This window comes from Rousettus aegyptiacus, unplaced genomic scaffold (assembly GCF_014176215.1).
Source record: "Rousettus aegyptiacus isolate mRouAeg1 unplaced genomic scaffold, mRouAeg1.p scaffold_m13_p_2, whole genome shotgun sequence".
Lineage (NCBI taxonomy): Eukaryota > Metazoa > Chordata > Mammalia > Chiroptera > Pteropodidae > Rousettus > Rousettus aegyptiacus.
In genome coordinates, this window is record NW_023416295.1 from 42,979,821 (window position 1) to 42,998,927 (window position 19,107).

General features: G+C 35.3%; 1 protein-coding gene across 4 annotated transcripts; it reads right to left on the reverse strand.

The window, feature by feature from the left end:
* Positions 1 to 303: 303 nt before the first annotated feature.
* On the reverse strand, positions 304 to 16,116 carry RBM45 (RNA binding motif protein 45). Of its 4 annotated transcripts, XR_004955695.1 has the most exons (11): positions 15,691 to 16,116; positions 11,705 to 11,827; positions 9,797 to 9,923; positions 8,697 to 8,819; positions 7,809 to 7,994; positions 5,355 to 5,484; positions 5,098 to 5,182; positions 4,728 to 4,891; positions 2,828 to 3,028; positions 727 to 772; positions 304 to 560 (listed from the first exon to the last, which is right to left on the reverse strand). XR_004955695.1 is itself a non-coding variant. In XM_036236796.1 (10 exons), the coding sequence occupies exons 1-9, from the start codon at positions 15,988 to 15,990 to the stop codon at positions 2,836 to 2,838; spliced, it is 1,428 nt and encodes a 475-aa protein (XP_036092689.1). In that variant the 5' UTR covers positions 15,991 to 16,115; the 3' UTR covers positions 304 to 560; positions 2,828 to 2,835. The 4 variants fall into 4 exon arrangements, 3 of the variants coding, with proteins under 3 accessions (XP_036092689.1, XP_036092688.1, XP_016008081.1); XM_036236796.1 differs by lacking the exon at positions 727 to 772 and having other exon boundaries at positions 7,809 to 7,991; positions 15,691 to 16,115; XM_036236795.1 differs by lacking the exon at positions 727 to 772 and having other exon boundaries at positions 15,691 to 16,115.
* Between the last annotated feature and the right edge of the window lie 2,991 nt (positions 16,117 to 19,107).

Consider the following 19,107-nt stretch of genomic DNA (forward strand, 5'->3'; position numbering starts at 1 on the left):
TTGGCTCTTGCTTTAGAGTAAGTGTTAAGTAGCCAATCTGAAATGTGTAGACTGAGTAAGTTACCATATTTTATTGAATATAAGATGCAATGGACTGAAAGAAGCATCTTTACTTTACGTTTCACTTCATATCAAAGAAAAAACAGGTTGTTGATTACACTATGGCACACAATTGATAATCAAGATATTTCCAATTTTAGAAATAAAAAAATGTGCATCTCAAAATCAATAAAATATATCATTTAGTGAAATTCTAAATACTATTAATTTTTCATTTTCACCTTTCACATAAATAAGGCATGATTTAGTTAAGCAAAAAAAACTTTATTTCTGCTACACATAACAACATATTGCTCTAAGAAACAACTACTATATTAGTTTTAGCATTAACGTGTGAATTCGAAAATACAAGTCAACAATCCCTGCTCCCAAGACAAGACAATGTTGTGCACAGACTACCACGTGTATGAAAAAAAAAGCGGTCAACTGTCCACAGGGAGTGCGTCCAGTCACATTTTCAGTCAGTCAGCTGAGGATTATGTCATTATTTAGTCTTTGTTCTGTAGAAAGAACACAACACAAGTATGAAAATCATCACCTGAAAGAAAATAGCTGTTGTATATTGTATTCCCAAAATGTTAGGAATTGTTCCCTTATTTCAATACAACCAATGTTATCTGCTTACTTAATCATAGATGCCCCCCAGATAAGCAAATCCAAACTTACTAAAAAGGATGATGCAAGCAGGTACAGAATTTCTGGAGGGAAAATGCTGTAAATTAATACAAAATAAGAATGCTCTGAAATACTAAAATTTCTAATTTCCTCAATTAGAGAAACGTATTTTGTATAACAGCTTCATCTCAAAACAGAACTCAACTACTTTCAAAGTTATATTCTTAGATCATTTCTTCTCTTATTTCCTGGGTGTGGTTGCCTCACACCTGAGCTTATTCCCCAGAGGCAAAAGGAACTAGGCTTCTTGAGTGGTGTTTATATCCTCTTGAATTTCAATTAACACGACCCTCCTTTATCTTTGCTCTGAATATGTATAAGAGCTCAACAAAGAAAAAAGGGTAGATATATATTTCACAACTAGTCAAGCTGAAGAACATGCACTTCCTCTAAGATAGGAAATTGGATGAACGCATATCACCATTACAGGGGAAACGGTGGTATTACAAAGTTTCCTTCTCGCAGTACCACTGGCCACGAGGTAGTTTTGTATCATTAAGTTTTAGTCTCTGAGCATTTGATGAGATGGCATCTCAAAGGTTTTACTTTAGTCACCAATGCAAAAGTTTTAGCTCACACTTGATAAGCATTTCATAAGGAATTTTGCTGACTCATTTTCTCTCAATAATCCCTCTTGGCCTCAGAAAGGTAAAGAGATCTGCCAATCACTGTCAGTTAAGTGTCAGAGCTGGAATTTGAACCTTGACCTGATTTAAAGTCTAATATTCTCTATATTAATCGTTAGAAAAGGCTCGATCACAAGTTTTATATTTTCCTGATACTAAAAAGTTTTTAAGGACAAGAGTCTTTGAATAAAGAACTGTTATCTACATACTGAAATATTTGCAGACAAGAATAACCATATTTTTTCATGCTATCTTACAAGATAGCTTGTCTAAACAGAATTCAATTCTTAACATTTTATTTGTAAACAAAAAGTGCTTTGTTATAAGAAAGACTTGCTAACTCTTTTCCATTGGCAATTTAATATTTCTACATTGTATTAATAGGAGTGGTTTTATAATTTAAAAAAACTCGAAGACATTTCTAAATTAGGATTATTCACAACGGGTCTAATGGACATCCCTTATTGCCAACTGCCTTCTAGGAGAAACTAATCATTAGATTTTCTCTATTAGGCTTGAGACTCTTCATCCTTATAATTCTCATAATGAAGCGAAAAGAAAATTGTGTGCAAGTCAGTAACTCAAATCGAATCTAAAGTGCTGCCAACTGCTACCATTTGACCAGCAGCAGACTTGAGAAGTTGGTGTGCGTGGGCACAGGGAAACTCTCAGCTTCCCTTGAAACTCAGAAGCCATTTAAAGAATATAAAAGTGAAAGAGTTGAACATTTCTAGCTTTAAAGAATGTCTCCAAAAATATGGAGATATGAATTGAATTTAAGTTTGACTTCTGAAAACTAAGAAAAATGAATTCAAATAGCTGTATGTAGCATTATAATAGACAAAAGTTTTTGGTAAAATGACAAGGTTATTTTTTTAATACATATATGCACACAAGAATATTTTCTGAATATACAGTTTTAATATACAAACTTACAAATATAAGTCCAGAAGAACGCCAACATATAGGGTCAAAGGTCTATTATCTGATATGGCTTTTTGGGCATTTTATTCATGAGAAGTCAAAACATTCTTTATAAAGACTGTTATAAAGTACCTCAAAATTCATAAATCAAGGTATTTTTCAAGTTAAAAATCTTTAGAAGTATTTCACCTTTAAAGTTTATAAAAGCACATAGTAAAAAGTCCAATTTTTAATATCTAAAATATTAAATATCTAAACCAAAAAGTAATTAATTTCCCAAACTGAAACCTGACTTTATAGAAAAAAACATTCTTCCAGTAAACATTAAACCATTTTATTGTTTTAAAAGTTCCAGTTTAAAAAATATATTGTAAAATTAACTCAAGCTGTGGTTTTATCAGTGACTTTGTAAGCCACAGTGCTTTTAACTAACAACTTATAATCACTAAAAAAGAAACTCCATAACTAAAGTACTTATACATAGTCCTCTGACTATACTATTTAGTCTGTGTGTTTTAAAATTCTGATTAAAAAGGGCTTACCTCAAAAATCAGTAAGTTCTTTGTCGTTTGTTAGATTCTTCTCTTGGGGAATCTGCCAGCATAACTTTAAGTCTGACTCCATTCAGGATCTTTCCATGTAAAGTAGTAATTGCATCATTAGCACTTATTCTATCTGCGTACTTGGCGTATCCCACATTTTTTCCAGACACAAGGTAAACTTCAATCAGGTTACCAAAACGACTGAAAGAAAGTAAAAAAAAAAAAAAATTAACTGATGTTGATAAATACAGCTGCTCTGCTCTAAGAGGTGGGGTCCATTCTGGACTCCTTTTTCTCTCCATATCTAATCTCCAATTCATGTGGATCTTACTTCTTAAACATTTCCTCTATCAGTCAGTTTCTCCTCATTCTCACTCAGATCTCTCTCCTCATGAAGACCATCATTATCTTTTCCTTAGATTACTCTAATACCTTCTTCACTAATTTCCCTGGTCCCCTGGGCTTGCCCCTATCCTGTCTTCTGAGTGATCTTTCTAAAACACAAACATGATCATTTCCTCTCTAAAATCCCTTCACTGGCTCCTCATTGCCTCCATGGTAAGACAAACTCCCCAACATACCTTACGAGCCTTTTGTGACAGGATCCTTGTCCTTTCCAGCTTTATCTTCCCTCACAGGCTCAAATTCCATATTGTAACAACCTCCTTTCACATTCTTTCTGGCAGGAGTAACCGCCCCACTCCCAGCTTTCTTCCTTGGCTAAATTATGTTTATCCTTCAGGTCTCCACAATACCTTGCTTCTTTCAAGGAGTCTTCTCAGGGTTTTCTAAAGTAGCTGTATTTCAGGGCCTGTCCATTCCTTTCATGACACCAATCTCGCCAGGTTATAATTTTCTATACACTTATCTGTCTCGTGAATGAGGTCAGCTCTAAGAAGATAATTTTGTCTCATTTATATAATATAATGTTTTGTTTATATAATGTCTCTAGCATTTAGCACAGTGCCTGCCTGGCCCAAGGGACAGGTTCAAGAAATAAACTAAATGAGACAGTTTAGTTAAAATATTTTAACCACATCCCTGACACTTTGTGCAGTTCTTTAATAAGTTTCCTATCCATCTCTTTAATTCACTAACATTGCTGTAAGACAATACAGCAATTATATTAAAAACATAAGAGTTCTATTAAAAACACAGAAATAAACAAGAGCCTTCCCCTTTTGTGTACTTATTATATACTCTTCCCTACAATCAAGCAATCGTTTACTCAATGTAGCGATTGTAAACTCCTTAAGGATCCAACAGAGTGCTGACAAAATAGAAGATGCTTAGTAAACATTGTTCAGTTGAATTACAACTACAAAGGAAAAACTATGAAAAGAATTCTAGAGCAGTGGTCCCCAACCTTTTTGGCACCAGGGGCCGGTGCTCCTATGAGAATCTAATGCCTGATGATCTGAGGCAGAGCTGAGGTGGTGATGCTAGTGCTGGGGAGCAGCTGCAAATACAGATGAAGCTTCTGGCCCACCGCTCACCTGCTGTGTGGTCTGGTTCCTAATAGGCCACAGACCAGTGGTTTGTGGCCCAGGGGTTGGGGACCCCTGTTCTAGAGGACGGGTGTATGCAAATGTATTATCTATCAAGAAACAAATGATTTGCCCATTCTATGCACACAACTTTTCAAAATAATCCTACGCATTTTATGCCTTCAAAACAAAATAATTAATTCTATGTGGAGACTAAGAATGTGTGAATGACATAGAGAATGATCACATATTTTAAAAGGTGATATCAGTAAGGAGATTTTTAAACCACAGAACAAATCATCTATATCTGATAGGTATTGGATATAGAAAGTTTTCGAGATTGTGAAAATGCTTAAATTACTGGTTTAAATGATTATATAATAAAATGTAACTTTGTGGAATTGAAATCTTACCAGAATATATCCTCTAATACATCTAAAGGTAAAGGATGAGGATTAAACACGATAAAAAGTCTTTCTTTCACAGGAGTTTCAGGAGGGGCTTTTTTTTTGCATGATGGAAGTACAACATCTGTCTGAATTTGAGGCAACTGTGATCCAGAACTTCCTCCAAATTGCTGTTGAAGAGTTAGGTACAAAATGAGAAAAAGAAAGACTACAAGTTAGGGATCTTAAGCTAACAACAGCTAAAGAGATGTGTATCATGGCACTTGTGTGGTCTTTTACTACAGCTCTGAAAAAATTCCTTACATAGGTAATAAATAGTCACATTTATTTTATACCATATGCACATATTGTGAAAGTTAAATTCTTACCTACTTACCAGAAATTGCTGCTGACTTGGGTTATTCCACACCATTGAAGCAAGCTGTGCAGCTACCATCTGCGTTGCCATTTTTCTAAGGAGACTGGAGATAATAACTGATAATATATAGAAAACTAGAAATATTTAGTCCCTTAACAGTAACTCATTTTGTGTGCCCTCCTCACCAGAGGTCAACTATTTTCTGTTTCTATTCTTCAAATCACAATCACATATACACACAGCTCGGATTTAGACACTCCTGGAATGGTACTTACTCTGTTGCATTACTCCCATCATCAATGAAGGAAACACCTATCCGATTCCCAGGAGGATACTGAAATCCATGTAACTTGTATTTTGCATAAATAGCTGATGCTACATTAAAATACTGGACCACTCCATGACCTAAAACAAAATAGAAAAGATATAGAAATAAAAAGCAGACTGAGTACCTAAAGCCTGTGTTGCCACAGAAATGAAACGATACAGAAATACCAATATACTGGAGTTCTTACAGGGAGAGCCCAGGAGCTTGTAACACAACAGAAATATCTATCATACATCCAGTAAATTCGAAATCGAATGTGTCAGAAAACAAAATTCTCTTATACGTGTGTGTAATATCTGTCTGTGTTCCTACAAAGCAAAGTATGAGCCAGATTTTGGTAAAAATATGAACATGATATTTTAAGGAAAATGGAATCATTAGTATAACTTCTGTCCAATGAATTTAATTTTAGGATATTGGCTTTTTTTTTTTTTATATGACACAGATATACCTAAAAACCAACAAGTTTTTCTAAATTTTATTACTTGAAATCTTTGAAATTCTAAAAATGTCCATATCATATTGAATAGGAAATGAAATGAGAAGTGATATCTGAAAAGAATATACACTCGTCTTGGCTAGATGCAGTGATAGAGTGGAAAAATAACACATTTGAAAAAGAAAACATAAGAAACAAAGGGTCTTGGATCAGAAGTCACGCATTTCACATTACTTTGGAGAGCTTTAGCTGAGGGCATGGAGATTTCAATTCAGGAGAGTGATGCCAAGGGAGGGGGCTAATTTTATACTGGAGTCCTTACAGGGAGAGCCCAGGAGCTTGTAACACAACCAAAAGGTTTTCATGATATATTTATAATATAGTCCACTTTGGGGAAAACACTGTTTTAATGTTCCTCCCCAAACCAGAGCATTCTAACATTTTAACAAAATTAAAATAAAACTCAGAAAGCAAATGAACATATAAAACTATTTCAAATTGGGTTCTACCTATATAATATCTCTGTAAACAAAAAGATATTTCAATAATACAAATATTTATCAGATATACCCAACCACAGAAACAATATAGAAGGTAAAGGAACCAAGAAATTTCAACATACCAGGTAAAAGGGAAAGAAAACACAAAATAGAATTAGATATGAATATAACAACAAATGTGCCAGAAAGCACAAAATGTGTGCCTTAGATTCAGAACAAAGAATGATAGTGTAAGATTGGGTCAAGGCTGGAGATGGTAGGTACAAAATGGGTTCAGATGGGCAATCCTGCTAAAGGCCAGTGTTGGTAGGGTTATACTGAGCATGCTGGGATGTTACAGTACCGGAAGAGATGTCCAATGTGGTTGTTCTATACCACCCTTCACCTCAAATTCTTTAAAACAAACCAACAAACCCCATAGATTTACTGAGTGCCTATTACATGCCAGGACTTACATATATTATATATAATTCTTATCTAGCCCTGGCATAATAGGGATTAATAATTGTACTTAATTGATGAGGAAAGAGAGTCTTAGGATAAGCAATTTGCCAAAGTCTCAGAGCTATGAGCAACTGCTGGGATTTGCATCAAGTCTTATGCAAAAGAGAATACCAACCTTTTTCCATTATGCCATACTGCCTCCATTTAAAAAAGCCTTTAAAAATTGAAGCTCTTTAAAAGATACAAAGATTAACGCTAGATAATAGGCTTAATCGATTAATTAGTTAAAAGTTCAAATGGCTGACATTAGAGATGTGCTTCTATTAATAGTGGGAAGAAGTAGAGAGAAGCAGGCAATTGGATACTTGAAACAAAGGAGTTTCATTTCGAGGTATAAAGTTTAAGGAAAAGAGACTCAGGGACGAGGAGAAAACTTTAAGGGTTTTATAACTGCCTAGCATTAATCAAAAGCAGCGAGACACTGCCTCTGCATCGTTTCTGTAAAGTCTTTGCTTCTTAGCTTTGTTAGGGAATGGGAGACAGTTCTGGCTGAGACACTCATGCTCTGGAAAGGTGGCTGCCAGAGAATGCTGTTGCTAACCCACTCATTTATTGTCCTTTTGCGGGGGGCGGGGGGGGGGTCTTCAAACCTCACTTGGTTTGAAGAAATATTTTCAGAGTTTTCTGTCTCTTGGGGTGTCTGCCTCTCATATTTCCTGAATAAACGCAACTTAAAAAAAAAAGGGTACAGAGAAAGACCCTCTCCTGAGGTATTCTTGTTATACAACTGGAAACAGAAAATACTCTATTTTGTGGGAGTTAAGATTAACGATTCAGTAGAAAGAATATATATTCCCAGGGGTTTAATTATTAATGTTATCACTGTATTTAAAAGTTTAAAGTGGAGGGAGAAAACCCCCATAAAATTGTCACACAAACAGTATCAACAGAGTATCACTAGAGAACAGCCATTTAACAAAACACATTATATTTAAAAATGACATAGACGATATTTTACCATAATTTGAATAAGGATCTCGTTGAACTTCACAATATTCCAATCCTGGAACTATATCAAAAATGCTGAAAAGCTGCTCTTCGGTGAAAGGAACTCTTGATACAACCGACAGGCGTTTGGAGATAGCTTCCTGGCCTCTGTTGTCATTCTTATCAAAACTTGAAAATTCAGGTTGTTGCTCTCCAACAATATAGAAAAAAGTAAATCTTTACATTTCTATACATTCAAGAATTTATTTACCATTTTAGGTACTAGAAAATAAAATGAACTTTCATTAAGTCTACTGCACTGAACAAAGGCACTCTGTTTTGTAGAATGTGCTTGGCCATCAGCACTATCAGATGACAAGAAAACACATAAGAAAAGACAATTCTCCCTACTCTCCAGCCTTCAATACAGGTAAGTAAGCAGAAATGTGTAATTTCACAAGAATATTTTTAGTAGGCAAAACTGCAAAATAGGGCAAGTGATTTACTTAAAACAAAGTTTATGCCAAATACCATTCATGGGCTTTACTTTTACTACTCATTTCCCTCTTTTTCTAGCTTCGACTTTTGTCATTCCTTTCCTGTCTCTCACTCTAATTTTAAAGCAACAGTAGCTTAGTGATAAAATTTTAGGATTCAATACTGAGGAGATATCTGTATACATCTTTCACACTTTTTGGTCAGCTGCATAGAGGTAGAAACTCACCCAGAAAGAGGCAGTGACATATTTAACATTTAGATCATGTATAACTAACCACATTAAACTGTAATTGAAATGAGCTGAAATAAGTGTTAAATATTAAGAACACATTTCTTCACTGACATTTACAGACTTGTAATAAAAGAATATTTTTAAAAACTCCAATCGGATTGTATATACTATTAAAGATAGCCCACTTACCAAATGGAAACATATTTACTCTAGGTTCATGTCCCAAAGTCTCCTGCCTCATATTATTATAATAATCTTGCTCCGAGGATTCAGATGCTTTATTTTTGGGTTCAGCCAAGATTGCCCTAAAACCTAAAAAGAGAAATCATGAATTTCAATCTTCATAGCAAATTTAACATACCTGCAAATATACCTGATTGCTAATGCTTGACTTCACTTTGTAAACACTGGCTACCCAATATCGCAATAAATCTCTTAAATGACAAGGCTACTTTATATTCCATTGGTATCCCTCTTCTTGACATTTTGATGAGTGTACCTGATGAGTGTACCGTAGGTACTAATTAATGCTGGCTGACTGGGAAATTTGGAAGGCTCTGAGAGAAAATTTTTGTGTGTACCTTAGGGTTATTTAAGAATTCTACTGATTAATAACAATAATTCTTCCAGTATGTGTAGATTTTTATACTATCCTGAAACCCAATAATTATTCTATATCTCATTTCTAAAAGCCAATATAACTAAAAGTATGACAACAAAGAAAATTCTTCTTGGTTTCTTTAAAATTCTTATTCTCCATTATGTATACCAGCAACAGCAGATCTAATTAACGTGACTCTAGCTTGAAATTAACCCAATGTATATACCTATGTTAGAAAACCTTATAAATCCTATCCCTAACCTATATGCTTATTAGTATGCTTAATTTTATTTAGGGTTTAGGTCAAATATGAACAAATATTAAAGAAAACTTATTGAGTTTTTTAATATAAAGAATATTTTTTGAAAACTTGAAAGGGTAGGTCAATTTTTAATAGTTAATATTCTAAAATATGTACTTAAAAAAACCGTTAAAACCTATAGAAATAACAAAAATATGGCAACGACAGTTTCACTAAGTTAATATTTTTCTTCAAGACAGTGCCTCAATGAAAGCTTAATCACAGTCCCAAAACAATTTTCATCTGAGGGCTATATTATAAACACTCAATGCTAAGATTAAATTAGCAGGTATGGTTATTAGCAAAAACCAGTATTAGATTCCATTATTTATAATAATTAGAATTTTAAAAAGAGTTTTTAACAATGTTAAATGAATTCATCCTTACTTCGATCACAGTTTTCTATTGCTTGGGCAGCTTGTGATGGTTTTAAGTAACGAACATAGCCCAAACCTTTACTTTCTCCAGTGACTTTATTCTTAATAATGCTGCAATACTCGATATCTCCATACACCTAAAAGAGTTAAAAGAAATGATCTTAGAAGAGTCGAAATCAATAATTGAACAGATTAATTCAGAACTTAAAATTTATTTTACTTCTTGTTTGCAATAAAAGAAATCAGAATTAGAATTTACATTTTTAATAATGGAATAAAAATGTCACAAATTAATGAGGTGCTAGAAAAATAACCATAACAATAACCTCATCAAGTAATAACATAACCAAAATAATTTTTATTTACTGAGCATTTGCTTTATATATATTATTGTTACAACAATCCTTCAAGGGTTTATATACTATATTGCTTACTTCACAAGGAAGCTGAGCCTTAGAGAAATCAAATAACTTGCGTAAGTTACAGAGGGAGAGTAAGAATTTGTAGGTGGCCTGAAGAGCTCCAAAGTCTTACTCAGTAGTGGTTAGAGAAGAGGATCTGGAATTGAACTTTCTAGATTCAAATCTTGGCTCAGTCACTTATTAACTAGGTAGTTTAGTTATCTTTTCTGTGCCTGTCTCCATATCTGTAAAATGGGGCTAATAGCTGTACCTACCTCATAGGGGTTGTTTTAAAGGTTAAAAGAACCAACAAATTTAAAGTGCTTGTATAGGATCTGGGACATACTGAACACTTGGTAAACATTAGCTGTAATTATCTGTCTGCTTTCTAGTGGAAGTATAAATGGTCGTGTTTCTTTTGAAGGAGAGACTCCCAAAGAATAGCTCTAAAACACATTGGTTCACTCAGAAAGTTAATAATCTATGTAAGAAATATGGGAATTCTCATCTAACCAACTAGCAACTTAATTACGAGATTAAAATGTCATATTTGTTCACTCAGAAAAAGACAGCATTTATAAATATATAAGGTAAACACTTTTTTCTTACTATTGGAGGAAGTATAAGATCTATATTTCTGGTATTTGTAATGTCTGAAGTATTTTGGTCAACTCTCAATTGGGGTAGGACAGAGGAAGTTTGAAAATAACTTTTTACTACGTTTTTTTTCTTGCTTGCTTGTTGCCCACCCAATCCAGTGTACTAGAAAGAGTAATAAAAAAAAATTTAAAAATTACAATTCAAAATGATTTTCAAATTGCTTTTTAGTAATTTTTGTGAAAGTATATCACTGCATATAAAAGTAAATGGCTAAAAAGAGATTTAAAATTATCTTCAAATTCCATTTATTATAATCTTGCTATAGTTTAAGAGTTGTAGTTAATTTTTTTTCTTTAAACGTAACTCCTACAGAAACCTAATTCTAGAACAAAAACTCTCTAAAGAATAAACTTCTGTGAATAACACACTGTAGGCCTGCAAAAATTACTAGATAATACAATTCACACAGTCAGGCTTGCCTGACTCACTTTTACATGAGAGGGAATAGAGAGAAGCAGCAACAGGGTGCTTTGAAATTTGGAAGACCAAGAGAAGGCTCTGGATTCAGACAGCCTAGGTTTAAATCTTGGCTCCACCATCTATTAGGTGTGTGACCTGTCTTAAGACTGAGCTTTGTCCTTCATTGTTTCTGAATCTGTATTTTCATTATGAAGTCTGGAGGGGGAAACATTATCATTATGATTTTTTCAGTTTTTATATATTCTCTACTTTCAAAAGTACATTTATTCTAGGTTTAATATTAAAAATCAGATTGGAATAGATGACTTAAAACTAGTCATTTAATTCCCCACCACCAATCTAATGATCTGTCTCAAACAGTTCAGCTTTGGTAAACGTACAACTGATTTAGGATTATGAGTTATCATAGATGCTACCTGATTAGAAAACATAAGTACCTTAAATTTTTCCCGTAAGTCTTCTTCTGTGTAGGACTTTGGTATCATAACAAAGATTCTTGTAAGCTCTTCATCTTCAACATCTCGGTGACTTCCAGATGATCTGGACTGAGCAATGAAGACCTAAGAAACAAACAAAACCCACAAAATAATGTGAAAAAAACCAGTTAATGATTTTCCTATTCCTTAAGTATACTTACTTCATTAATATGAGATTCATGTTAGGTTAAATGCAACGTAAAAGGGTCTTATAAATACTTTTTAAAGCAATCTTTATTGCAATGACTTTTTTGAAACAATATCAATCTCTGCACTGTATTTTTTTCCAAATGTATTCTTACATTTGGATTTTGGTTTATGAAAATGTAACAGTGCACTGAAAAAGAATATGTACAGTTGTAGGGTACAGGGGTCAATAAATATCAATTTATAGTTAATAAATAGGGTTATTAAATGTTGCATATTTTTAGTGATTTTTACTACTTGTTCTATCAGATATTGAGTGTAAAAATCTGTGAATTTATCTTTTTCCTTTTAATTCTATGATAATGCTTCATGTACTTTGAAGTTCTATTATTGGCTACATAAACAATAGGTATTGTTACAAATTTTTTAATTGATATGTTCACATATTAAATTACTCTGATAATTACTCCTGTTGAAGTCCATTTCTCTGACACACTAGCTGTTTGTATCTTTTTTTCAACCACTTTGTATCTGTATACTTAAAGTGTATCTCTTGTAAACAGCATTTGTCTTTTTTTTTTTTTTAAATTCTGTCTGACAATCTCTGCCTTTGAGTTACTGTTTAGTCAATTTGTTTATAATGTAGTATTTGATATAATTGGATTTAATTCTAGATGGCCACATTCTAATATTAATCTTTAAAAAAAGGTAACCATACCCTGGATCATATTAGGAACTATCCAGATGATGTATGTACATGAGCAAGAAAAATGCATAGAATGACTTGAGGCTCTACTTTCTATTACTGGCAATTTAATAAAACATCATCTATAACATTAATTATTTGGAATTTGCTTTATAGTATTGCTTTTATTTAATTTCTACAATTGTTTTGGTTTTATATTATTCCAAAGGTATGTTAAAATCTCTAAATTGGATTGTGAATTTGTTTATAGAGCTCTAAGCATAAGAATTTTAATAGCTAGTTTTATTTTTTATAACTTGAGGAAATGTAATTAATATAAATCCCCACACTTGAGGGTTTTTTCTTCTTCTTTAAAGGGGGGCTGTATGTCATTTGAGAATGAAAACCTGGACCTAAGGAATTCTAGAGTAATAGGCAGCAAATAAAAGGATCCAGAACTTATAAACCTAAGAGATTTTAAGAAGATTTGGGGGCAGAGGGAAGTTGTTTGCTTGGAAAATCGCTGTTAAAGAGGTATAGAACCTTGCTTAGAAGACACAGCTGTAGATATATCCCTAGGTAGAGTCTACTTCCAGTTTTAATAAATCTATACTATATGCACACTATAAGTTAAGCATTGTGTGAAATATTAGTAATAGAGTATCGAGTAATGCAGAAATGTATTAAATGTAGAAAATTAGTCTATTGGATGTATCACTAATAAACGGTCAATAGGAAAATACAAATAGGGAGGCTTTAAGTAAATGGAAGAAAGACACTAGGGGGAAAAAAGGAGTCTCAGGTAAGATTTGAGTTTGGAAGTGCATTCAGATAACATATTTCTAAATTTTAGAAGACTGGAGTATTGAAAATTTCTGATAAAGAAGACAGTATCTAAGCAGACCACATGTATAATAATTAACCACCTAATGGACAACTTCTCCCAAGGTATTATGTTCACATACTTGGGCTCTAAGAGAAATTCTTGCAAAGTGAAAAACCAAGATTTTTCTCATCTATTTGCTAGGTTTACCCTTTCCTCAAGAAAACGTAGCTGGTCACAAGATGCCTTTAACGTGGATGCCTTTTCTGGATGTAGGCCTGGTGCTATAATTTTCTAACTTGTCTCGTAGATCCTTTGTAGCTTCGCAAAAGTACATGAGAAAAATTAAAGCCGAATAAATTTAACTGGGTATGATGGAAAAAACCACCACCACAACAAAAAACTACATTCCAGTTAAAGATAGCCCAAACTATAGCTGCTGAATAATGAACTCAGACTGTCTAGCTAGGTAGGCATTACAGTGAAAGAACCCTCTAGCTAAAAATGAGTGGACAAAAATGTGAAAAACAGAATTTAAACTTTAATTATCTTTGGGGATAATTTAATTTCTCTGTGACTAAATGGAAGGGTACTTTTTAGTGTTGGAAATTTTACTTCTCTTGTAGAAATTTAATCAAGAAAAGGGAGGTCTATAAATTTTTTTTTTTTGAAACCTTGGAGCATTTTTTTATTGTTAAGTATTTTGTGGTTATGTTATACTCAAAAGTATAAAAATCTCTATTAAGAACATAATTTGAAGATGAAAATGATCACTCTAGTGCAGGAGTCAGCAAACTAGTTTCCTGTTTTTTTCTAGGAGTTGTTTTTACATTTTTTAAAGGGCTGTTAAAAACAAAGAGAATGTGACAGAGATCGGATATGGCTCACAAAGCCTAATATATATACTATTTGGCCCTTTAAAAAACATGTCTGCAAACCCCTGACCTAGTATATGCTGTGGCTTTATAATTAACTTTGTTGATAATCTGTTCTCACCCACTTCAAAGGGTTGTGGAGGTGGGAGAGAAGACTGACTACTGTGTAATTGGTATAGGCCCAGGCTCCTTCTCTTTTGCAGAGGGAGGTAAAGGGAAAGCCTCCAGGCACTGACATATCTCTGAAATGTGAGTCACTTATATGAGTTCATATATATAATATTCTTCAGTTTTCTGTAGTAAATGAAAAAAATTTAGAAAGACTTTTGTGGAAAGCGCCAACAAAACTGCATAAACAGCAACTATTTCCATAGGACAGGTGAAGAGTACAATTAGGAAACCGACAGATTCTCAGGATTAGGCCCTGAATTGAGTTCGCAGAAAGTACTGAATGACATCTTGGCTACTACCAACAAATAAGGATATACTGAAGGCTTACCTTGTGCCAGGCACTGTGCTCAAAGCATAGATTAAGTCACATAAACCTCAAAATTACTCTTCCTGTCATGTGTCAGTTATCTTAATTTTAGACAAGTAGATACAGAAAATTAAAATAAATACCACTAGGATGAACTAAGTACACAAAGAAGTATTTAATACAACTACACTACCATCGCAATGATTTGGCTCTCCTTAGGCTGTTTACTTTGGTCTGCTTTCAAATAAAAGTGGCAGTAACAAAACAAACGCTAATAATACCTTCACAAATAGGCTCATTTAAAATGAGATTAAAAATCACAAAAATGTGATGAATATGGAATAGCAGTTTTAATCACCTGCACTTAAATATAATACACATGAAAACTTATGTCAGGTACTGGGAAAATGCCCAACACCAGAGGGTCACTGTTTAATGTACTTTAATCATGTTGTTAAGCCCCATACTTACTTGGAGAAAGGCAGAGTTATCAGTTTTCATAATGGTAAATCAAGAGGTCTGAGAGATGCGGGTCAGAAAAATCCTCAAAGTAGGCCAGGGACAGAGTTGGGCCAGGAATCCAGAGTTCTGGATTAGTGACGGCAGGAATGGAGAGGATGGCCCAGCCACCGCAGCTCTGTAGCCCGAGTAGCAGAAGCTGCCTGGCCAGACGCGAGGGAGAATATCCTTTCCGCGCCCCTTAAACCTTGTACCCCGGTGCAGGCTCGCGGGAGGGTCCGGAGAAACCCTCTCCCCAACGCCATTCTCTCCCCCCCCCTTCCCATCCCCCTCGCACCAGAATACCAGGTGCTACCTAGTCCGCTCCCGGGAGCAGGTGCTTCCGGACCCTGACACAGTTGGCAGAAGAGAAGCTCGAGAGACCCATTCCTACTCCCCGGACACCGTCCCTGCGGGTACCCCGAACCCAGGCACCCGCACCTTGATCGGCTTGGTATCGTTGGGGCCCAGGCACCGGCCGTGCATCTCCTCCATGGCCCTACAGGCCTGCGAGCTGCGAGCGAACTTGACGAAGGCGATGCCCTTGGACTCCTTCGTGTGCTTGTCCCGTACCACCCAGATATCCTGGATCTCGCCGAAGGGTGAGAAGCGCTCCCTCAGTACCGACTCGGGCGTGTACTTGCTGATCACCAGGAAGATGCGGCTGTTGGGTGGCTCGTCCAAGCTGTCTACACCTGGGCGGAAGCCTCCGCCGCTCGCACAGCTGCCTGCTTCGTCCATGGTGCTCCACCCTGGTGCGGGAGTCAGGCCCAGGTCCCTTTCGGTCCTCCTTGCTTCCGCCGTGCCCGCCACCGCCGCTGTCGCACAACTACCCGTTGCGGGTCAGGCGCTCTGCTTCCGGAAGACGGAAGAGTCCGGCGCTGTCGGGCCTCCCTGGGTACTGTCTTCCGGGGAGCCACCTGCAGCGCCCCCTGGCGACCTGGGGGAGCCTGACCCAGTCCTTACCTTAAATTCCGCGGAGCAGAGGCCCAAACAGCAGGTGTGCAATCCTAGTTCCCTGGCCAGTCTGGTGGTGCACAGGATTTTCCAGCCTGGCTTCAACTCTCATAATCCCCCAGAGACCAAAGATTCTTCCCCTAAACTTGCCATCTTGGTCATAAATAAGCTCAAAAGAGGATCACCATAGGACATAAGGTGAAAAACCTTAGAGCTGAAAGGAACATTTGAGCTCATCCAATTCCAGCCCCATTTGTTGAGAAAAATGGGTGAGGAAATTGAAACCTGTGCAATAGCCAAATGGTAATAGAGGGAAAAGTAATAGAGCCCAAACTAGAACCAACCCCATCTGATGATCTACTCCACTCCTGCAAGCACCCCAGGGGGTGTGAGGGCAGAATGGGTGGAGTATTAAACTGCAGAACTATGGGACATTGTAAAGTACAGGCAAAGTGGGAAATGCATACTGACATCTTGTTAAAGAGCCTTGAAGAAAGGTCAGCAGAAAACTAGTGGTAATTCAGAAATAAGGCCTGGATTTAGCAGTGGCACTGGACCAAAGCGAGAGAAATAAACCAGAAAGTGGTCCGGGAGCAGAGTTTCTTGAATGTTCAAATCCAAGCTTCTCAGACCTGAGTTACTAGGAACTCACACAGAGGAATACTATTTATTGTGTACCAACTGTGTGCCAGGCTCTGTGCTAGGAGCTAGACATACAATGAAGAATAGGAAGGACATGATCCCTGCTCTCAGAGAGCTTTTCTTCTATTGTGGAAATCTTACATGTAAATGTATAATGCAATGTCAGATTGTGTTTAACAGTCCTGCCACTGAATTGTGTGAACTTGCACAAGTTACTTCAGATTTCCAACTATAGTTTCTTCAACCTTAAAGTAAAAATAATATTACCTACTAAATAGGGTCATTGTCAAGCTTGATTAATTAAATCATCCATTCACTACTATATGTTGGGTACTGCATTTTACTGAAGTGATATAGTAGTAAATAAAATGGTCATTCTGCTTCCCTCATGAAGTTAATAGTGTGAGCTTGTACAGTTAAGATTATTTGAGATACCATGTATGGAGCTAATAGTTTAGAGATCAAACGATATAATATGCATATAATGGCACAGTAGAGATTAATTTACTTTCTCTCTTTGACTATGGTGTCCACTCCCTAACTCTTGATATTGTATAGTGTGAATGGCAACTGGGAGTCAGGGATTTGGGGTTCTCATCGTGGATTTAGCAAGATTGTGACAGTTTCTCCATGCATTACATTCCACATTTGTAAATTGTAGGCTCTGTTTACCCTGGAGCTTAGCAAGAACAAGGAAGTATTTTATCTTTAACTTCCCACTTCTCTTTATTTTATCCAGACCAATGAAACTGAATGAAAACAATGTGATAATGAAAATTTTATTGCTGCAGTAAGTGCAAAGATTATAGCAAAACTATTTGCACACCAGTGCCATCTAGTGGAAAATGTATAGTTTTCTTAAACTGCACTGACTGGGCAATTTCTACTCTTTGTAAAAACCGAGTTAGCTTGTTGGTATCCTGAAAAATTTGGACTGATATTCAGAAGTTACTTTTTTTTTCTTAAAGAAAGGATTAAAGATTGCATAAAACAAAACCAGGAACAGAAATATTGGGAAATTCTAGAAAAGTAAAATTTCTTTATCATGCAATCATGTGAAATACCACATATTCAAGAAAATAAGGAATTTACTTATAAATTACTAAAATACAGTAAATATATTTTTCTCCACATGACATCAATTTATTTAAAAAATGACACCGGAGATCATAAAATTCATCCATTTAAAGTGTTCAATTAAGTGGTTTTCAATATGTTCATGGAGTTGTGCAACCATCACCACAATCAATTTTAGAACATTTTTGTCACTCAGAAATGACAGAGTTATCATGGTTTAAATAATATAAAATCATATTTGAACATGAATCACATGTAATGAAAATGGCTGAAAATTCTGAGGTTTGAAAGAAGGATTAGTAATTGGTCTTATATTAGAGAAGGGGTGCTGAGCATTTGAATATTAATTTTTCAAGGCTTTAAAATATATAGTGTATAATGCATAAATATTAGAATGATGAACACGTTTATTTCACATGAAATTCAGATTTTCCTTAAAATATTTTCTTCCACTATTCTTATAAATTTCTTTTTAAAAATAAGAAATGATATTGTGACTTAATTTTGAGATGCAAGGAGAAAATAGTACATTCTTGTCGTTGTTTTTCACATTTTCTTGAATTATGATGTAATTGCAGTGTGGCTTACTGGTTTTTGATATTAGTCTTTGTATATTATATTTAACTAAGTAAAAATGTTTTGCCGTATTTGCAAATTTTTAGGAGATTTTGCTACTGACATTATTCGTGATCAATTACTAACATTCGTATTGTTCCATATGACTATGGTCTGGAGTCTCCATTTTTCCTGTATGGCTGCTGGCTAACGTTCTCACCTGTCTGCCTTCAATGCTCTTTTCTTACAGCTTTTTCAGTCCTTTCCTCTATAGCTCCTTTTCCTACTTCTTCAGGACTCATTCTCTGTTTCTGTTCATACTCCATTCCACTTTTTTGGCAGTTAGCAGGCAGTTTGCAACCTTGCAGTCAGTTCTTGTATTACTGTATTTTTGTGTAGCTTACTTATAAGGATTTCACTTTTAATGTATTTAAATCTTGCCCAAGATGGATTGTAACTCATAGAAAATTGGGGCTGCACTTCGGTGTTTGTATTTCCAAGTTGCTTGGCACAGTGTCTGCCCATGGTAAGCTCTTGCTTCATTCTTTTATTAACGTGATTTGATTCCTGCGATCAAACCCTAATGAATCAGGCATAAAACATTGTTCCTACTTCAAGCAAGACCTG